We start from the raw sequence: 14,104 nt of genomic DNA on the forward strand, positions 1-14,104 counted from the left end.
CCTTTTTGTATTGTCTGGTTTTAATTCCCATACATGTCCATTGGGGGGCGCATGAGGACAATCCTCATGTTTCAATCCACTTTTCTGCCTCTGCCTGCTTCTCCATTTAGACACCAAACTCAATCCATGAAAAATGTAGACCTGAGGAAAGCATGTGTGGAAACGTCCTCAAGTAATTACATCGCATACAATGCAACTTTATGGAGGAAAACATAATTTAAAGTACTGTCCACATACACATTGGCATTATTAAACTAACAAAATAAAATATCTTTATCTAGGAACAGAAAGAATGATGAAACACTTTAACTTTAGCACAATTTTGTTAGACAAATGTGTCAACTGTGTTGTGGTGTAATCCTATTATTGACTTATTGGCTAAGCACAGCTCATCATTACGAAAGTGAAGTCATGCTGTAAGCCATGGGACTCGTGTTTTTATAGAACTACATCACATTGTGATTTGAGTTCCGCATATCATTCGATCTGTGTTCCTAGTTCACCTCGGTCTCAAGCATTTTTTCACCGCTCTGAAAATGGCTCAAATATGATGTTGACATAACGTGGGCCACTTTGCACAATACATCCTGAAATAACTTTTTATATCTCATTAGAGTATGGACTGAAAGCTTCTTGTGCCAAAAATCTTTTCTACGATCTTTTCTGAATTTGCAATGACGACTTGAACATGAAAAGTGTTATATGGGTTTAAATTATGCTGTATAATTATCCTACATGCAGCATTCTGAGGTGAGATTTTGTCTTCAGCAAGTGAGTTTGAGTAATAATTAGAAATACATTTAGAAATATCACACTCCAGGAAGTTTAGTCAAGGAGAAAAGTCCCTACTCTGGAGATCACACAGGAAGCTTGGATCATCCATAAACACAAAGAGTGGCCTCTTGCCAGATGCACATTAGGCTGTCTAGACCTTTGGTGTCACAATGATCTCTATGTGAAATATGATAGGAATGCCCAACATTCACTATTGGGCATACATTGGCTCTCTAGGATAGTAAGCTAGTTCAACAGTATCTTTCAGGGCTAAAAGAGGAATTGGCAAATAGATACAGTAACAGATCATCTTTATTTCACTTTCTTTTTTTCCCATTAATTAAAACCATACAATATATTATTACTTATTTACATTTCCCACAGCTACATTCATGTGCACAGACATATTACACAAAGTGGTGTTCATCCATTGACATAAAGTGAGACGGATGAATTTGTTTAACTTGGCCAAGTGCGAACGCACAGTGTTCAGTACATGCGAATGTACACCCTGACCGCTCCCAACACAAACGGATCTGCGCCAGACCTGGGCCAGATGAGTTCCATTCTGGGTAAGGTAAGGTAGTAAAAGTGCCTCTGAATACATCACAAGACACCTCTCCGTGACAGTGACAGTCCATGGAGGAATGGCACTTAGTTACAGTTACAAAAACAAACAAACAATCGCAAAGAATAAATAAACAGGCCTGATACTTCAGAGATTTGTTTCTGTGAAGTTCTGACAAATAGAATTGTAAGTAATTTAGTCACTACTTATGACTAAATAGGCTTTTTGAAGATTAAGCAACTATCTTAAAAGGTCCTGGATGTTTCATGAACCCCATACAGATCTTCATGGGCTCCAGTCCAGACAGTGGGGGTGACTTCATTCTAACCCCCCTGTATAAGACTATATGAGCAGGGCTCCAACTCTCAGGGCTGGCTTTAATCTTAATAACTTGTGCTTATTGGCAATCATAAGACTTTGGTCTATTCAATAAAATCCCACAGATGAGCACATTAACGACTTCACACATTGGTGCTTGAGTGTTTACAACTCACTGTGAAAGCATTCAACAATACCCAAGCCATTTGTGAGTCAGACAAAAGCAACTTCATAACCAGACCATGTGTTTAAAATCTACAACAAGAGACGCTCTCAAATGAATACAGCAGAAGTACGAGTTCTGGAAATACTTAGACAAACACATATTCCATCCCTAGTGCAATATGCTGCAGCAAAACATCAAATTTAGATTATGCATCAATTACACAGACAATTCAAACAATTAGAGGAGCGTCTCAGTCAAAGAGAGTGGATCATTTGCAGCTGGGGGGATGAAGTGTTGAATGCCACACATAGGCCATTAGGCCTGTGTGTGTGTGTGTGTGTGTGTGTGACTGGGGACTGATGGGAATGTTGTCTGCTTATGCGAAAACTCTGTTCCTTACAAATGTTCCTTACACATCACTAAAAATATGTTTTACATTTACAAAAACAAACAAAAGACAAAGAAAGAAAGAAACTTTTATCGTAAAATTTAGGTTAACGGGATTATGTGCTGTGATTGTGTGTATAATCGTGTGTTCTGCACCTTCACCTCTGTGTGTTGCTGCTCTGTACATTTCAAACTGTACCTTTCCCATCTTCTCCTGCCGGTTGGTTATGTTGGAACTACATCAAGACCACAACTACTACTATCAGCGCAGACCAACTGCCCATTTCCAATTTAAAAACAGAGGTCTATGGTGTTTATGAAGACATCTTTTATATGGTGTCCATGACAACAGGTGAACACAGAGAGAGACAGAGTCTCTCTAACTCAAACGTCAACAGTGTCACAGTCATCAACACATCATGTGCCCTCAGGACTTAAGCCCAAACAGAAACTGATTCCTGAACAGATGTCATCACGTCAGTTCACCAGATCAGGGACAGCTCTGTTCCAAAGCCTGCCTCTGACTGGCCTAGTTCACGTGGTCCGTATTCCATACGCATAACAGCTAACACTGAATACAGTCAGGACGCCTTAGTTTACAGTGCCAGGTGGACGTGGTAGTTGCGCGAGTGTGTGGCTTTGGGGGTGCAGGGCTGTAGTTAGCGGACAACCACTAGCAACAGGACTTCTTCTTTGAAGAGCTGGCCAATAGTGTCACCGTCTTCTCCTTTTCCCAGTCCTCCTGCTCCTTCAAAAGCCTAGCAGAGGGCACCATGTACAAACCAATCGAAATGTTTTTATCAGTAAACCTATACACATAATGAAGTATTCAAATCAGCATTCAACAGTGAACTTTATCACAGTGTTTCATTTAGTCTAGGCCCGTGGTAGTCATATAAATGAATTACGGGGCTAATAAATATGTCAGACTGTCATCGTACCGTGCTAAGTGGACCATGGCCTCAGTCACGTTGTGACCAGAGAAAGCGCTGCATTCATAGAAGATGAGCTGCAGCTCCTGGAACAGGAGAAGAACAAGGTCACGAATCAGTGATGGCTTCAGATTTAAAAAAAGAAAATGAAAAGATCCCGTTGTTATGTTTCATTTGTACACTGCTTGATGCATTCGCCCACTCAATAAAAGCGAGAGAAAAAAAATTACTTGAAAGCGACCACTTCTGACTCTACGGCTATGAAGCAAACCCACAGACAGAGACACACACACACACACACACACACACACCCACAAACACACACAGACAGACACACTGAAGACACACACACACTGTAGACACACACAGCCCTGTAAATGCTCTAAATCATGTATAAGATTTTAGTTATTATGTGGCTCATTGCACTCATTTAAACAAACCTTTGCTAACGCGCATTTGCAAACACACACACACACACACACACACACACACACAGCCTGCCAGATAAGTGTTTATCCACCTTGGATAAGGACTCGCCCACGCGCCCCTGTACCTCCCGCTGCCCCTCCAGGTCAGTTTTATTGGCGAGTAGCATGATGGGTATGTCCTCCCCTGCTCCCTCCTATAGGAGGACACAGGAAGATATCCACAGAGTCAGAAAGAGAACAAAAAACTATATGTGCCTTTACATGGCTGGCTTAAAAATGCAGGAAGTAACAACCCATTACTTTAGCAATCGAGTAAAAACTACATTTGCAGGGGGACAATAACACCACTTCTAAAATCATTATGGTCAAATTCAAGAATCTCCATATGCTGGTAACCATTCTATAAAAGCAATACGTTCCCAAAACCCCGGCTATATTGCTGATTTAGGCCCATTTTAAACAGCTGTAGCCCTCCAGTTCGGGCCGAATAACATCTCTTAAAATCGTCACTTGCAGTTGGATGGCAAGGTTACAACTAGATGGCCAATAAAGATGATGAAGTAATCAACTGGTTGCTTGATTGGTTGGTTGATGTACCATACCTGCACACTGGTCAGCCACTGTCGCACTGAAGTGAACGTCAGCTGGGCTGTGATGTCATACATGACCACCACTCCGTCTGCCTTGCGGAAAAACTGCTTGGTGATGCTGCGATACCTGAGGAAGGGCAGCAGAGATGTCAAAGAAGAGGCAGAATTATCTGACAGAAAACATGCAGCTCACCGAAAAAGGATATTTCACATACATTCATAATTCCTCTGAAACGCACACAATTTTGTGAATGAAATGCATTATCAAGTTGTACATGTTAGCAGCCCTGGGGAGATATATAAAGAAAGACAGGGGTTGGCCCTAGAACACATCACTTGTATGTTTCAAGAACATATACAGAGCAGGGCTCTTAGATCCATGGAATCAGAGCAGGTAGTAGAACCCAGAGTCCAAACCAAACATGGTGTAGCTGTTATGCTGCATGCAACTGGAACAAACTGCGAAGATCTTAGATGTGCCCCAAATGTAGCCATTTTTTTAATCCAGAATTTTTTTTTACCTTTTCATGTGCAATTGAGCTCTAAAACGTGCACTCTATTCTTACTTCACTTTACTCTTAATTTAGTTATTCTACTTATCTTTTAATTATGTACTTTGTGCTTTCTTTTAATTATTGATATATCTGTTCTTTTAATTACTACTTTAAGTACTGTGTAGTTTATTTTTTTCTACTTTTATTCATGTAAAGCACATTGAATTGCCTCTGTGTATGAAATGTGTTATATAAATAAACTTGCTCTGCCTAAAGAGCCCAAGGTTCTGAGGCTCAAGGTTGATATCAGATAAGAGACTCCAAACCCACCTCTCCTGACCTGCCGTGTCCCACATCTGCAGGGCCACCTGGCTGCCATCCACAGTAATTGTCTTCACACTGTAGTCAATACCTACACAACAAGTCACAGGTGATGATTAATACTTTAGGTACATTCAAAGGCCTGGACTTCTCTCCATGCTTCCACTGATATCACGATAAAAGGCAATGGCACAAATGCTAAATGGACTGCATTGTATATAATTGCTTTGGTACTGGAAGAACTGTGATGAAGGCCACGCCTTTACCCATTCACACAGAGACTCGTGCACCGCGGGGAAAGTAGCCATGCAAGGCCTCACTAATGCACTGCAAGTTGTTTGAGAAGTGTAGGCTCAAGGCCACTTTGAAATTAAGCTAGGAAGGGGCCGTCTAATAATGAGACAGTCGTCCACTTTCTGGACCACTGAAACATCAGCCATCTGAACCATATCTGCCTCGCTGGAAAGAAAAGGACGGAAAGAAAAGTTGTTCTACACCATGTAGCAATGACTCAGTATTGATCGGTGGCATTTGCTTAATTTCATTTTTGAGTGAATGACCAATTTTAATCCAAACGACCCAGGCCTAAAGAAAATAACAGACTGAAGGGTCAGTAAGCGTGCACTCATGTGGCGCTGCCACGCACTGCTGATTTCCCCCCAGTCAGTACAAAATCAATGTGGCATTCGCATCTCCGTAGAACAATCCAGAAAGGGCTCGGCTGAGAAGAGATGAAAGAGCAGGGCACCATTGATTGACAGGGAATTGCTGAGCGAGTGAGCCCACATGCTGAAGTGCAGGCACTGTCAGGACCTTTAAAGGGAGTGGGACTTCAAAAGCTAGCAGGGATGGCTGAAGGATGTGTTGTGACTGGCCACCAGCAGGCTATTTTTAGTGGGGTCAGTGAGACTGAGAGGCCGCTGGCATTTGGTGGATGGGACCATAGTTGAATCATGCACTACAGGAAGAATGAGACGGTGGAGCATCGCTGGTGAGCTGGTATATTAAGTGTATGGCCAACCTCAATGAGAACAGTCTAAACTTAAACAAGTCTAGTCTGTGTGGGTTTGTTTACATTGCGTTTAAGGTGACGTTCATTTGTTTTTTAGTTTTTGCATACATTTTATTTGTGTATGGGCTTCTTTTCTTTACTTTAACCTTCATCAAAACACTGCATCAGGAACTTATAATAATGTCTATGTCTGTGTGAGGTATACACATTTCCACTAAAACCCTGGTGTCTCTGGAAAAGCCTGAAACTTTCTTTGATATGTTGTGGATTTTTTCTAATTGTAAAACAAAGTCTCTTGAAGAAGATTCTCAGTTCGGAGATTCATTGCCTTTATTTGAGATGTACAAAGGGAGGCTGTCCATGGAGAGTCTGCTGTTACAAGGAAGTATCAGAGTTATTATAGTCTCAACTCTCCCAATAGTTTACTTCCCATTTTCTTATGTCACATTGAGCATGGCCTATCAGTAAGGCACAGGGTCCCCTTGGCAACTTGCCACCATTATTTTGGGTTCCCATTTCTTCATACTTCTGTGAATTCTGACAGGTGATGTTATCGGAGTTAATGGTGGCGCAGCTTAAAGGTTACGGCCACCATTTTGTGTAATGCTTCTTCGCAGTTTTCTGGTTAATGCTCAAGCTTGCAAAATGGCTGATATTAAATGCATGTAGAAATAACATGAAAATAACTAAGTCAGTTTGCATCTCTCTCAGTTCAGTCCTGGAGGGACTAGACTCTAGTCACTAGAGGGACTGCAGGACTGAATCAGGGGCTGAATTAGAGATTTCTGGAATGGAAAGCAACGCAACAATAAAACCGGAGGAATTTAAAAAACAGATAGATAGTGTTAGTTTAGGTTTCTCAGAAATTATTTGACAGAAATGAAATGACAGCTTGTATCTGTGAAGAAATAGTATGTACAGATAAATCAAATCAAGAATAAAGGAAACAATCAAGGATACTGTTTTCAACAATTTCATGATGTCTAAATGTTTAGTTTAGTTGTGCAACTGTTGCTAAGCACTGTTCAGAGGTTTAGAGTTGATTATTTTCTATTTGTGAATGTCCTCGATATGTCGACCAGTGCTTAAGCCTGAGGAAAAGCCTGGGGCTGGCCCCGGTCTTAAATGTACTTTTTGGCTTTGAGTGCATCATGGTTTCGGGCTGAATATACTTTCTTTTTTGAATGGCTTTGTGTGGTTTGGCAGAGTTCACTCTTCTAAGCAGCACCACTGTTTCACCACCGTTTCACACATACCCTCTTTCACCGCTCTTGAAGTGTTTTCCAACAAGGCCTTCATTCGTAGAGTAGAATTGTGTTGCAAAATGTGTATAGACAGACCAATTGTTAAAATAGGTCCAGGCCTTGGCTCTGTAAAGCACCTAGAGACAATTTTATTGTTTTGGCGCTATATAAATACTGTTGAATTGAAATACATTTCTGTCACAAGATCGCAAATTAAGAATTTAAATAATTAAAAAAAGATTTTTTTTATTATAGTATTTTATTATAAACAATGTTCTGTACTTAATTGGCTTTACGCTTGATCAGCCCAGAAAGCTCACATCATGTAGCCTTTAGTGAAAATGAATGTATTATATACAAGTAAAAGGTCACTTTTGGGCAGGATAGAAGTTCAGATGGAGTGGAGATGGTAGTGCAAGGGCTGTGAAGTTAGCGTAAAACTCATAGGGCTGTGAAGTTAGCATACAACTCATAGGGCTGTGAAGTTAGCGTACAACTCATAGGGCTGTGAAGTTAGCGTACAACTCATAGGGCTGTGAAGTTAGCGTACAACTCATAGGGCTGTGAAGTTAGCGTACAACTCATAGGGCTGTGAAGTTAGCGTAAAACTCATAGGGCTGTGAAGTTAGCGTACAACTCATAGGGCTGTGGAGTTAGTGTACAACTCATAGGGCTGTGAAGTTAGTGTACAACTCATAGGGCTATGAAGTTAGCGTACAACTCATAGGGCTGTGAAGTTAGCTTAAAACTAATAGGGCTGTGAAGTCAGCATTAAAGTCATCCTGTAAATAACTCAGCACTACTAAAGAGATGTGATAACCAGTAACCCCAACGGCTCTCCGCAGTTTTACATATATCAGCATTTAAACAAACACACACACAAACCAAAAACACTCATCAGCACTCTATACGTTCTGTTTTTCACACACACACACAGACCAAAAACACTCATCAGCACTCTATACGTTCTGTTTTTTCCTGTCTCAATCCCCTCTCCACCACACACACACACACACACACACACACACACACACAGAACGCTGAATCTCGTCATCACGCGTCACTGCTTTCCTGCAGAGACACTTCTAGGGAGTGTCACTGTCAAGATCAGCTAACAGAAGGACACGCATGTGCACACACACACACACACAGTATACACACACATTCTCTCCTGTGTTAGCCAATGACAGAGTATGAATGATCACACACCTACTGTGGCTGAAGTGCCAGGGTAAAAGCTGTCATTGCAGAAACGGCGCAGCAGGGACGTTTTCCCCACGCTCGAGTTTCCCACCAGAACAATCTTAAAGAGACGGTCTGGAGAAGAGGATGCCCCTTCAGCCTGAGAGAACAAGAGAGGGGGAGACAGAGTAAGTGAATGACAGAGAGAGAGAGAGAGAGAGAGAGAGAGAGAGAAGAGGAGCATATAGAGGCAGGCAAGAGGTCTTCACTGAAACAGTAATGTGCTGCTCTTTTGAATGTAAATCAAACTCCATCTGCAGATGATCATGAATCTCAACACTGAACCAGTGAATAGACTAATAGCACACTGTTCACAGAGGAACAGGACACCGCTTCTTTCTTCTGCTCCAAGCAAGGGCTCAGGTAGAGAGTAGCGTCTAAACTCACAGAAGATAAGTATCTAATCATGAGAGGCTTTGAGAGGCTCAGAGAAGCAATAATGAATGATAATGGAGACGGGGCTGTGTGTAGGCACCAAACACATGGACCCCAGTGTGCCATACCAGACAACAGACAGACGAGGATGGAGACGTCCAAGTAATAATACAAAAGCTCTGCTCACACACAGGATCGTTTACTGATGCCAGTAGTAATTGGTGACATTCTGGAATATGAGTCTTGTGAGAATATACCATCTCGGGAAATTTGACAAACCACCTCAAAAAAAATACCAGGCAAAAAAACCACAATCAGTGTGTGTTGAGAGTTCTAGAAATAAGATGAATACATCTGTGTCGACCATTGTTACCTAGGCAAAAAATACCTCCATAATTTCACCCCATCTGAAAAGAGCTGTAAGTGTTCAGTGTGTGTGTCTGTGGACTGATAATGAACACAAAAGCTGGTCTATCCGTGTGACCTCTCTATCCCTCTCAAAGGCCCTCCCTGATGGAGATGGCCACTAAGTGCCTGTTTTAAACCAAAAATGAGAATTATTTCTCATACACATAGTGCCTAATCTGCCTATTCTTCTGAGGGAAGTGCATTAAGAGGATGAAGCAGCACCAACAGCTGAGTAGGGATGAGAATTGATAAGATTTTAACGATTCCGATGCCTTATCGATTCCTGCTTATCAATTCGATTCCTTATCGATTCTTATTGGGCAAGGGGTGAAAAAAAGAGCACAAACGGGTTTATTTGCATTCATTTTCTTTTATATAATTTTCTATAATGCTGCACACACCATATACAGTATGTATACATACACATTTAAAAAAGAATTAAATAACCAAAAACATTTATACATATTCCTCTTGAACTTAAAATAAAACTTACATAACTTAAATAAAATGTATTCTGTTTAATTTAAACATGTTCCTAGAAATTAACCTACCGAAAATCTGGGGCACCTACCGTAGTAAAAGGGTGCAAACCTTTCACCACAAAATCTCCTCGGTCATTTTATTTTTCCCTGGATGGGCTATTTTTCCCTGGATGGGCTAGAGGTGTACAAGACGTGCTAGCTGTAGCCTGTGACCCAGACAGACTACCAGCCTCTGAACCGGTCTGACTCTGAACGTCAGCAGCTAAATTGGATGGAAATGGAGATTATTTATATAGTGAAAGCTGGTTTACACAATGAAACAAATGGCACTAACAAAATCGCTGAATTTGCTGAGCTGACATAAAGCCACATTAAGAGGGGAGGCAAACACTACCTCTGCCTCAATGTAGGGGGCTGAAAATGGAAGATTCTATAGCTAAGTTAGCGTAGCTATATGCTAAGTTTAATAATGGATTAAAAGACGATATGCTCAGTTTAATAATGGGTTAACACGATAACGCGAACGTTTGCTGATAACACACGCCCTCCGATAATTAACACCGTTACGATCAAACATTTCTCAAAACTGGACTTTCAATCCAAACGTGAAGTGATCAATAATGGGAGACCAATGCCGGAGCTAAAATGTATGCTTCAAACGAAGGGACAGAAGATAACTTGATCGATTACACACAATAAAGGCAAATTGCTTCACACAGTGAGTGGTTGTGATCACTTTTGAGGAGTTTACCTTGGACAGAAAGAGATGAAGCGCCGACGTTAGCTGAGCTGCTGCATGCATCGAAGACATGACATTCCTGTAATTTAATTCCATGCTGCGTGTTCAAATGCTTATTCATTTGTTGTATTTCCTCCCTTCGACGAAATAGACTTTTTGCACAGGTTACAAGTGGCGTAGGTGTCATTTTTGTCGTGTGAAATAGAGCCAAACTTTAGAACGCTACTGCCTAGTTGCCATGTTTGCAAAAGTTCGCGCATGCGCAACGCAACAGAGGACCGATAGCAGAACCGTTAAAGAATTTGGCTGACGATTCCAAACAATCGGATCATTCTCGATTCTCATCCCTACAGCTGAGACCTTCAAGACTGTGGTTGACTGTCTAATGTTTTGACAAACTGAAAGCCAATGTGCTATTGTCCCAGAGCACGTATCTGGAGAAATTATGGATAAATAATGGTTAATATAAGGAATACAGGTTTTTAGGTTAAAAAAACCCAATCCATCCCAGAATCCAAGATGTTCGCTTACGCTGCATATGGTTTCCTTGCCGACGGGCTGGTGGCGGGGGGAGGTGGGGGCGTCGGAGGGGCGTCCCTCGGAGCTGGGGGTGCTGGACCGGGGCGGGTAGATGTTACTCATCTGCAAGTCAATGCCTTCCTCTAAATCCTGCAGAGAGAACAAAGGTGTGGTTATGATCCATATACATGTGCTCTCTCATCTATGAGGTGTTTCTCACACCTGTGCTAGTTATATTGGTTATATGGGGATGAGAATATGAGTAAAACACACATATATGAATGACAATTAAGTTCTGTGTGTGAGAAGGAGTATGTGTTTGTTTGTGTGTGTGTGTGTGTGTGACAGAGAGAAACGTATTCTCTATACATCTTTAAGTCCTTCCTTTCTCTTCAGTTTCTCCTTCCACTAGTGAGGCAGGTGGTCCTCCTCCAGCAGATTTGTGTGTGTGTGTGTGTGTGTGAGTCCTACCCACCTCCTCTTCGCTCCACTGGTGGAGCTGGGGCCTGCGCTCCTCCTGTAGGAGATCAGGCAGGTGGTCCTCCTCTATGGAGATGATCCTCTGGAGCTGTTTACGGGGTGGAGTGGTGATGGGCAGGGCCCCGTCCCCCTGCTCCTCCTGCCCTTGGGGGAAGCTGTGGCCATTCAGTCCCATCATGCTCTTCCTCTTGGAGTGGGACGGGACTTCCTCTTCATCAGTGTCACTGCAGGTCCGAGCACAGAGGATCATTGGACATCAAACAGCTTGTTCGTACGTATTTTACAAATTTCATAGAAGCAGAAATTGAGCCTCATTTCATCCTTGACTATAGAGTGGTACCAAAGATGACTCAAATGGAGTGATGTATTGTACATAACACTTCACTCACTCACTCACTCACTCACTCACTCACTCACTCACTCACTCACTCACTCACTCACTCACTCACTCACTCACTCACTCACTCACTCACTCACTCACTCACTCACTCACTCACTCACTCACTCACTCACTCACTCACTCACTCACTCACTCACACAAACAAACAAACAAACAAACAAACAAACGCACACCAGCACACACAAGTGCTATTCCACAAGGGAAAAAAGGCTATACATGGCATGTTCCATTTTTGACCATCTTACTAAACTCAATAGATTGATTTCTTCCAATTTCCTGGTCTGTTCTTAAGCAGGGCTCTTTTCTAAATTGTGCTCTTCCAGGGAAATCAACCTGGTTATGAAGAACACATGACCTCTGTGAAGATTGAGCCTTGCATGATTACTCTTCAGGCTATATTAGGAATATCACTAATACGTGGCTGTGCCTCTTGAATCATGATTAATATGGGGACTTCCATTCATATCTGTGTACTTTTTACTGGGCTATCTGCCTCTAATGCATTCAGAGCGTGACCTGAACACAGGTCAGAGTTGACTATGTGTATTTTCAATGCTGGCATTTCTGGTTTCTAGGTTATACAAACTAGTGGCCAATACATAATTAGCATCAGCCATCAATAATAATTAAACTAAAAACTGTGATACAGTTTAATATGAGACCTTAACCTGGTTTAACTAAAAGAGCAAAGATGACAAGTGTTCCCAGTGTAGTGCAGCCTTAAAGGCAGAGTCTGTGATTCTGGCCAAAGGCTGTTGATATTTTAGATCAACAGCCAATCAAAGTACACCCCTCCCTTCCATGTTCCTCAAGCAACGTGATGATTTGCTGGATTTGTTTATGGCTTGGTACGAGCCACTGTGTTTTTTCTCCCATTTACAGAGCCAGGACTGTGTACGAACACCGTGCTTTTTTGAGCGCACACACTGAAGGGACAACTACAGGACTGTAAGGAGCAATTTGCAGAAATTGACAAAAAGTGTAAAATAGACAGACTTTACCTTGAAGTAGATTAAGGATATTTTGTCAATAGTCAGCTGCTATATATTCCTATAGATGTGTACCTCTTAAAGGAGGACTTCCTCTCTGTGTATCTGGAGCCGAGGGATGCAGATCTCTGACTCAAGGACGGGATTTTAGACACACCCATGGGTTTCTGGGAAGCAGGAAAAGCATTTCTGCATTAATTAATACAGTGTGCAATAGACAGCACTGGTGCACAAGACAGATGGGACGTTTGAGTCACAGCCTGTCTGGATGAATCAGGGATAATTCTTCTTGGTCTTGTTGCAGAGGGATATAACAATCTCAGTTGCTATGTTTGCTTATTATAAAAAGGTCTTAAGCTCCTGCTCACGTACAAAGAAACAACACATTACAGAAATTTATTTCACTAGTTCACCCATTGGGATACTTGATTTGAAAGCTAGTAATATGCATGTTTGGCTTGGTAATTGGCCGTGGTCTTGGGATTCCTACTGCAGAGATTGCGTGTGCGTGTGACAGCCCCTGTGGATTTGAGCTTAGAACTTCTAGTGATGAAGAGGAGGTAGGATGCTTAGCTATGCCAGAGCGCATGACGTAGCAGATAAGGCAGGTTTAAATCTCTTAAAACGTGGAAGTGGGGTGAGTGACAGCTGTCAGTCCTCCTCATAGGCTCCTCCCATACTTTGTTTCGAAAACATTTACAACAGCAGCATTACGTTAAATTTTTTTCTAGGAAAAAACATAATACACAAAACAAATTAATACGTTTTTTTCTTAAGTTCTGTTCATGATGGGAAAAAGCTGAGAGTTGTACTCTCTTGGCCAAGTTCTGAGGTGTGTGTGTGTGTAGGCTATCTGTTAAGGTTGATTCCAGCATGCTCACCTGATAGCACATATCTTTCTCATCCCGAAGGTGTTTGTTCATTTCCCTGAGAAAGAAAAAGTGAAAGATAAGTCTATGTGTACATCTGTGTGAGTGTGTGTGTGTGTGTGTGTGTGTGTGTGTGTGTGTGTGTATGTGTGTGAGTGTGAGTGTGTATATGTGTGTGTGTGTGTGTGTGTGTGTAAGCCCATTTCCTCCCGAGGAAAAGGTGATAAGAGATAAGTGTTCCCACCCAGTGGAACATATGACATCATGAGCGACTTGTCTCTCCCTCTGCACTCTTTTAAACTTTTTGAGCCTTTTCTCTTCAAGTTGGACAGACGACATGAGGGCTCTATCGAGTAGCCTTAGAGCC

General features: G+C 41.9%; 1 protein-coding gene across 2 annotated transcripts in view; it reads right to left on the bottom strand.

The window, feature by feature from the left end:
- Positions 1-1,068: 1,068 nt before the first annotated feature.
- cracr2aa (calcium release activated channel regulator 2Aa) overlaps positions 1,069-14,104 on the bottom strand; it is a 28,404-nt gene continuing 15,368 nt past the window's right edge. For both annotated transcript variants that reach the window (XM_012833083.3, XM_031564537.2), the window contains exons 10-19: positions 13,750-13,795; positions 12,944-13,035; positions 11,475-11,703; positions 11,012-11,149; positions 8,444-8,576; positions 4,988-5,069; positions 4,176-4,290; positions 3,666-3,767; positions 3,155-3,231; positions 1,069-2,971 (exon numbers count right to left, since the gene is read on the bottom strand). In XM_012833083.3, coding sequence (XP_012688537.2) covers positions 2,887-2,971; positions 3,155-3,231; positions 3,666-3,767; positions 4,176-4,290; positions 4,988-5,069; positions 8,444-8,576; positions 11,012-11,149; positions 11,475-11,703; positions 12,944-13,035; positions 13,750-13,795 — 1,099 coding nt within the window. In that variant the 3' untranslated portion in view covers positions 1,069-2,886. The remainder of the gene's footprint in view (positions 2,972-3,154; positions 3,232-3,665; positions 3,768-4,175; positions 4,291-4,987; positions 5,070-8,443; positions 8,577-11,011; positions 11,150-11,474; positions 11,704-12,943; positions 13,036-13,749; positions 13,796-14,104) is intronic.

This window comes from Clupea harengus, chromosome 3, assembly GCF_900700415.2.
Source record: "Clupea harengus chromosome 3, Ch_v2.0.2, whole genome shotgun sequence".
NCBI lineage: Eukaryota > Metazoa > Chordata > Actinopteri > Clupeiformes > Clupeidae > Clupea > Clupea harengus.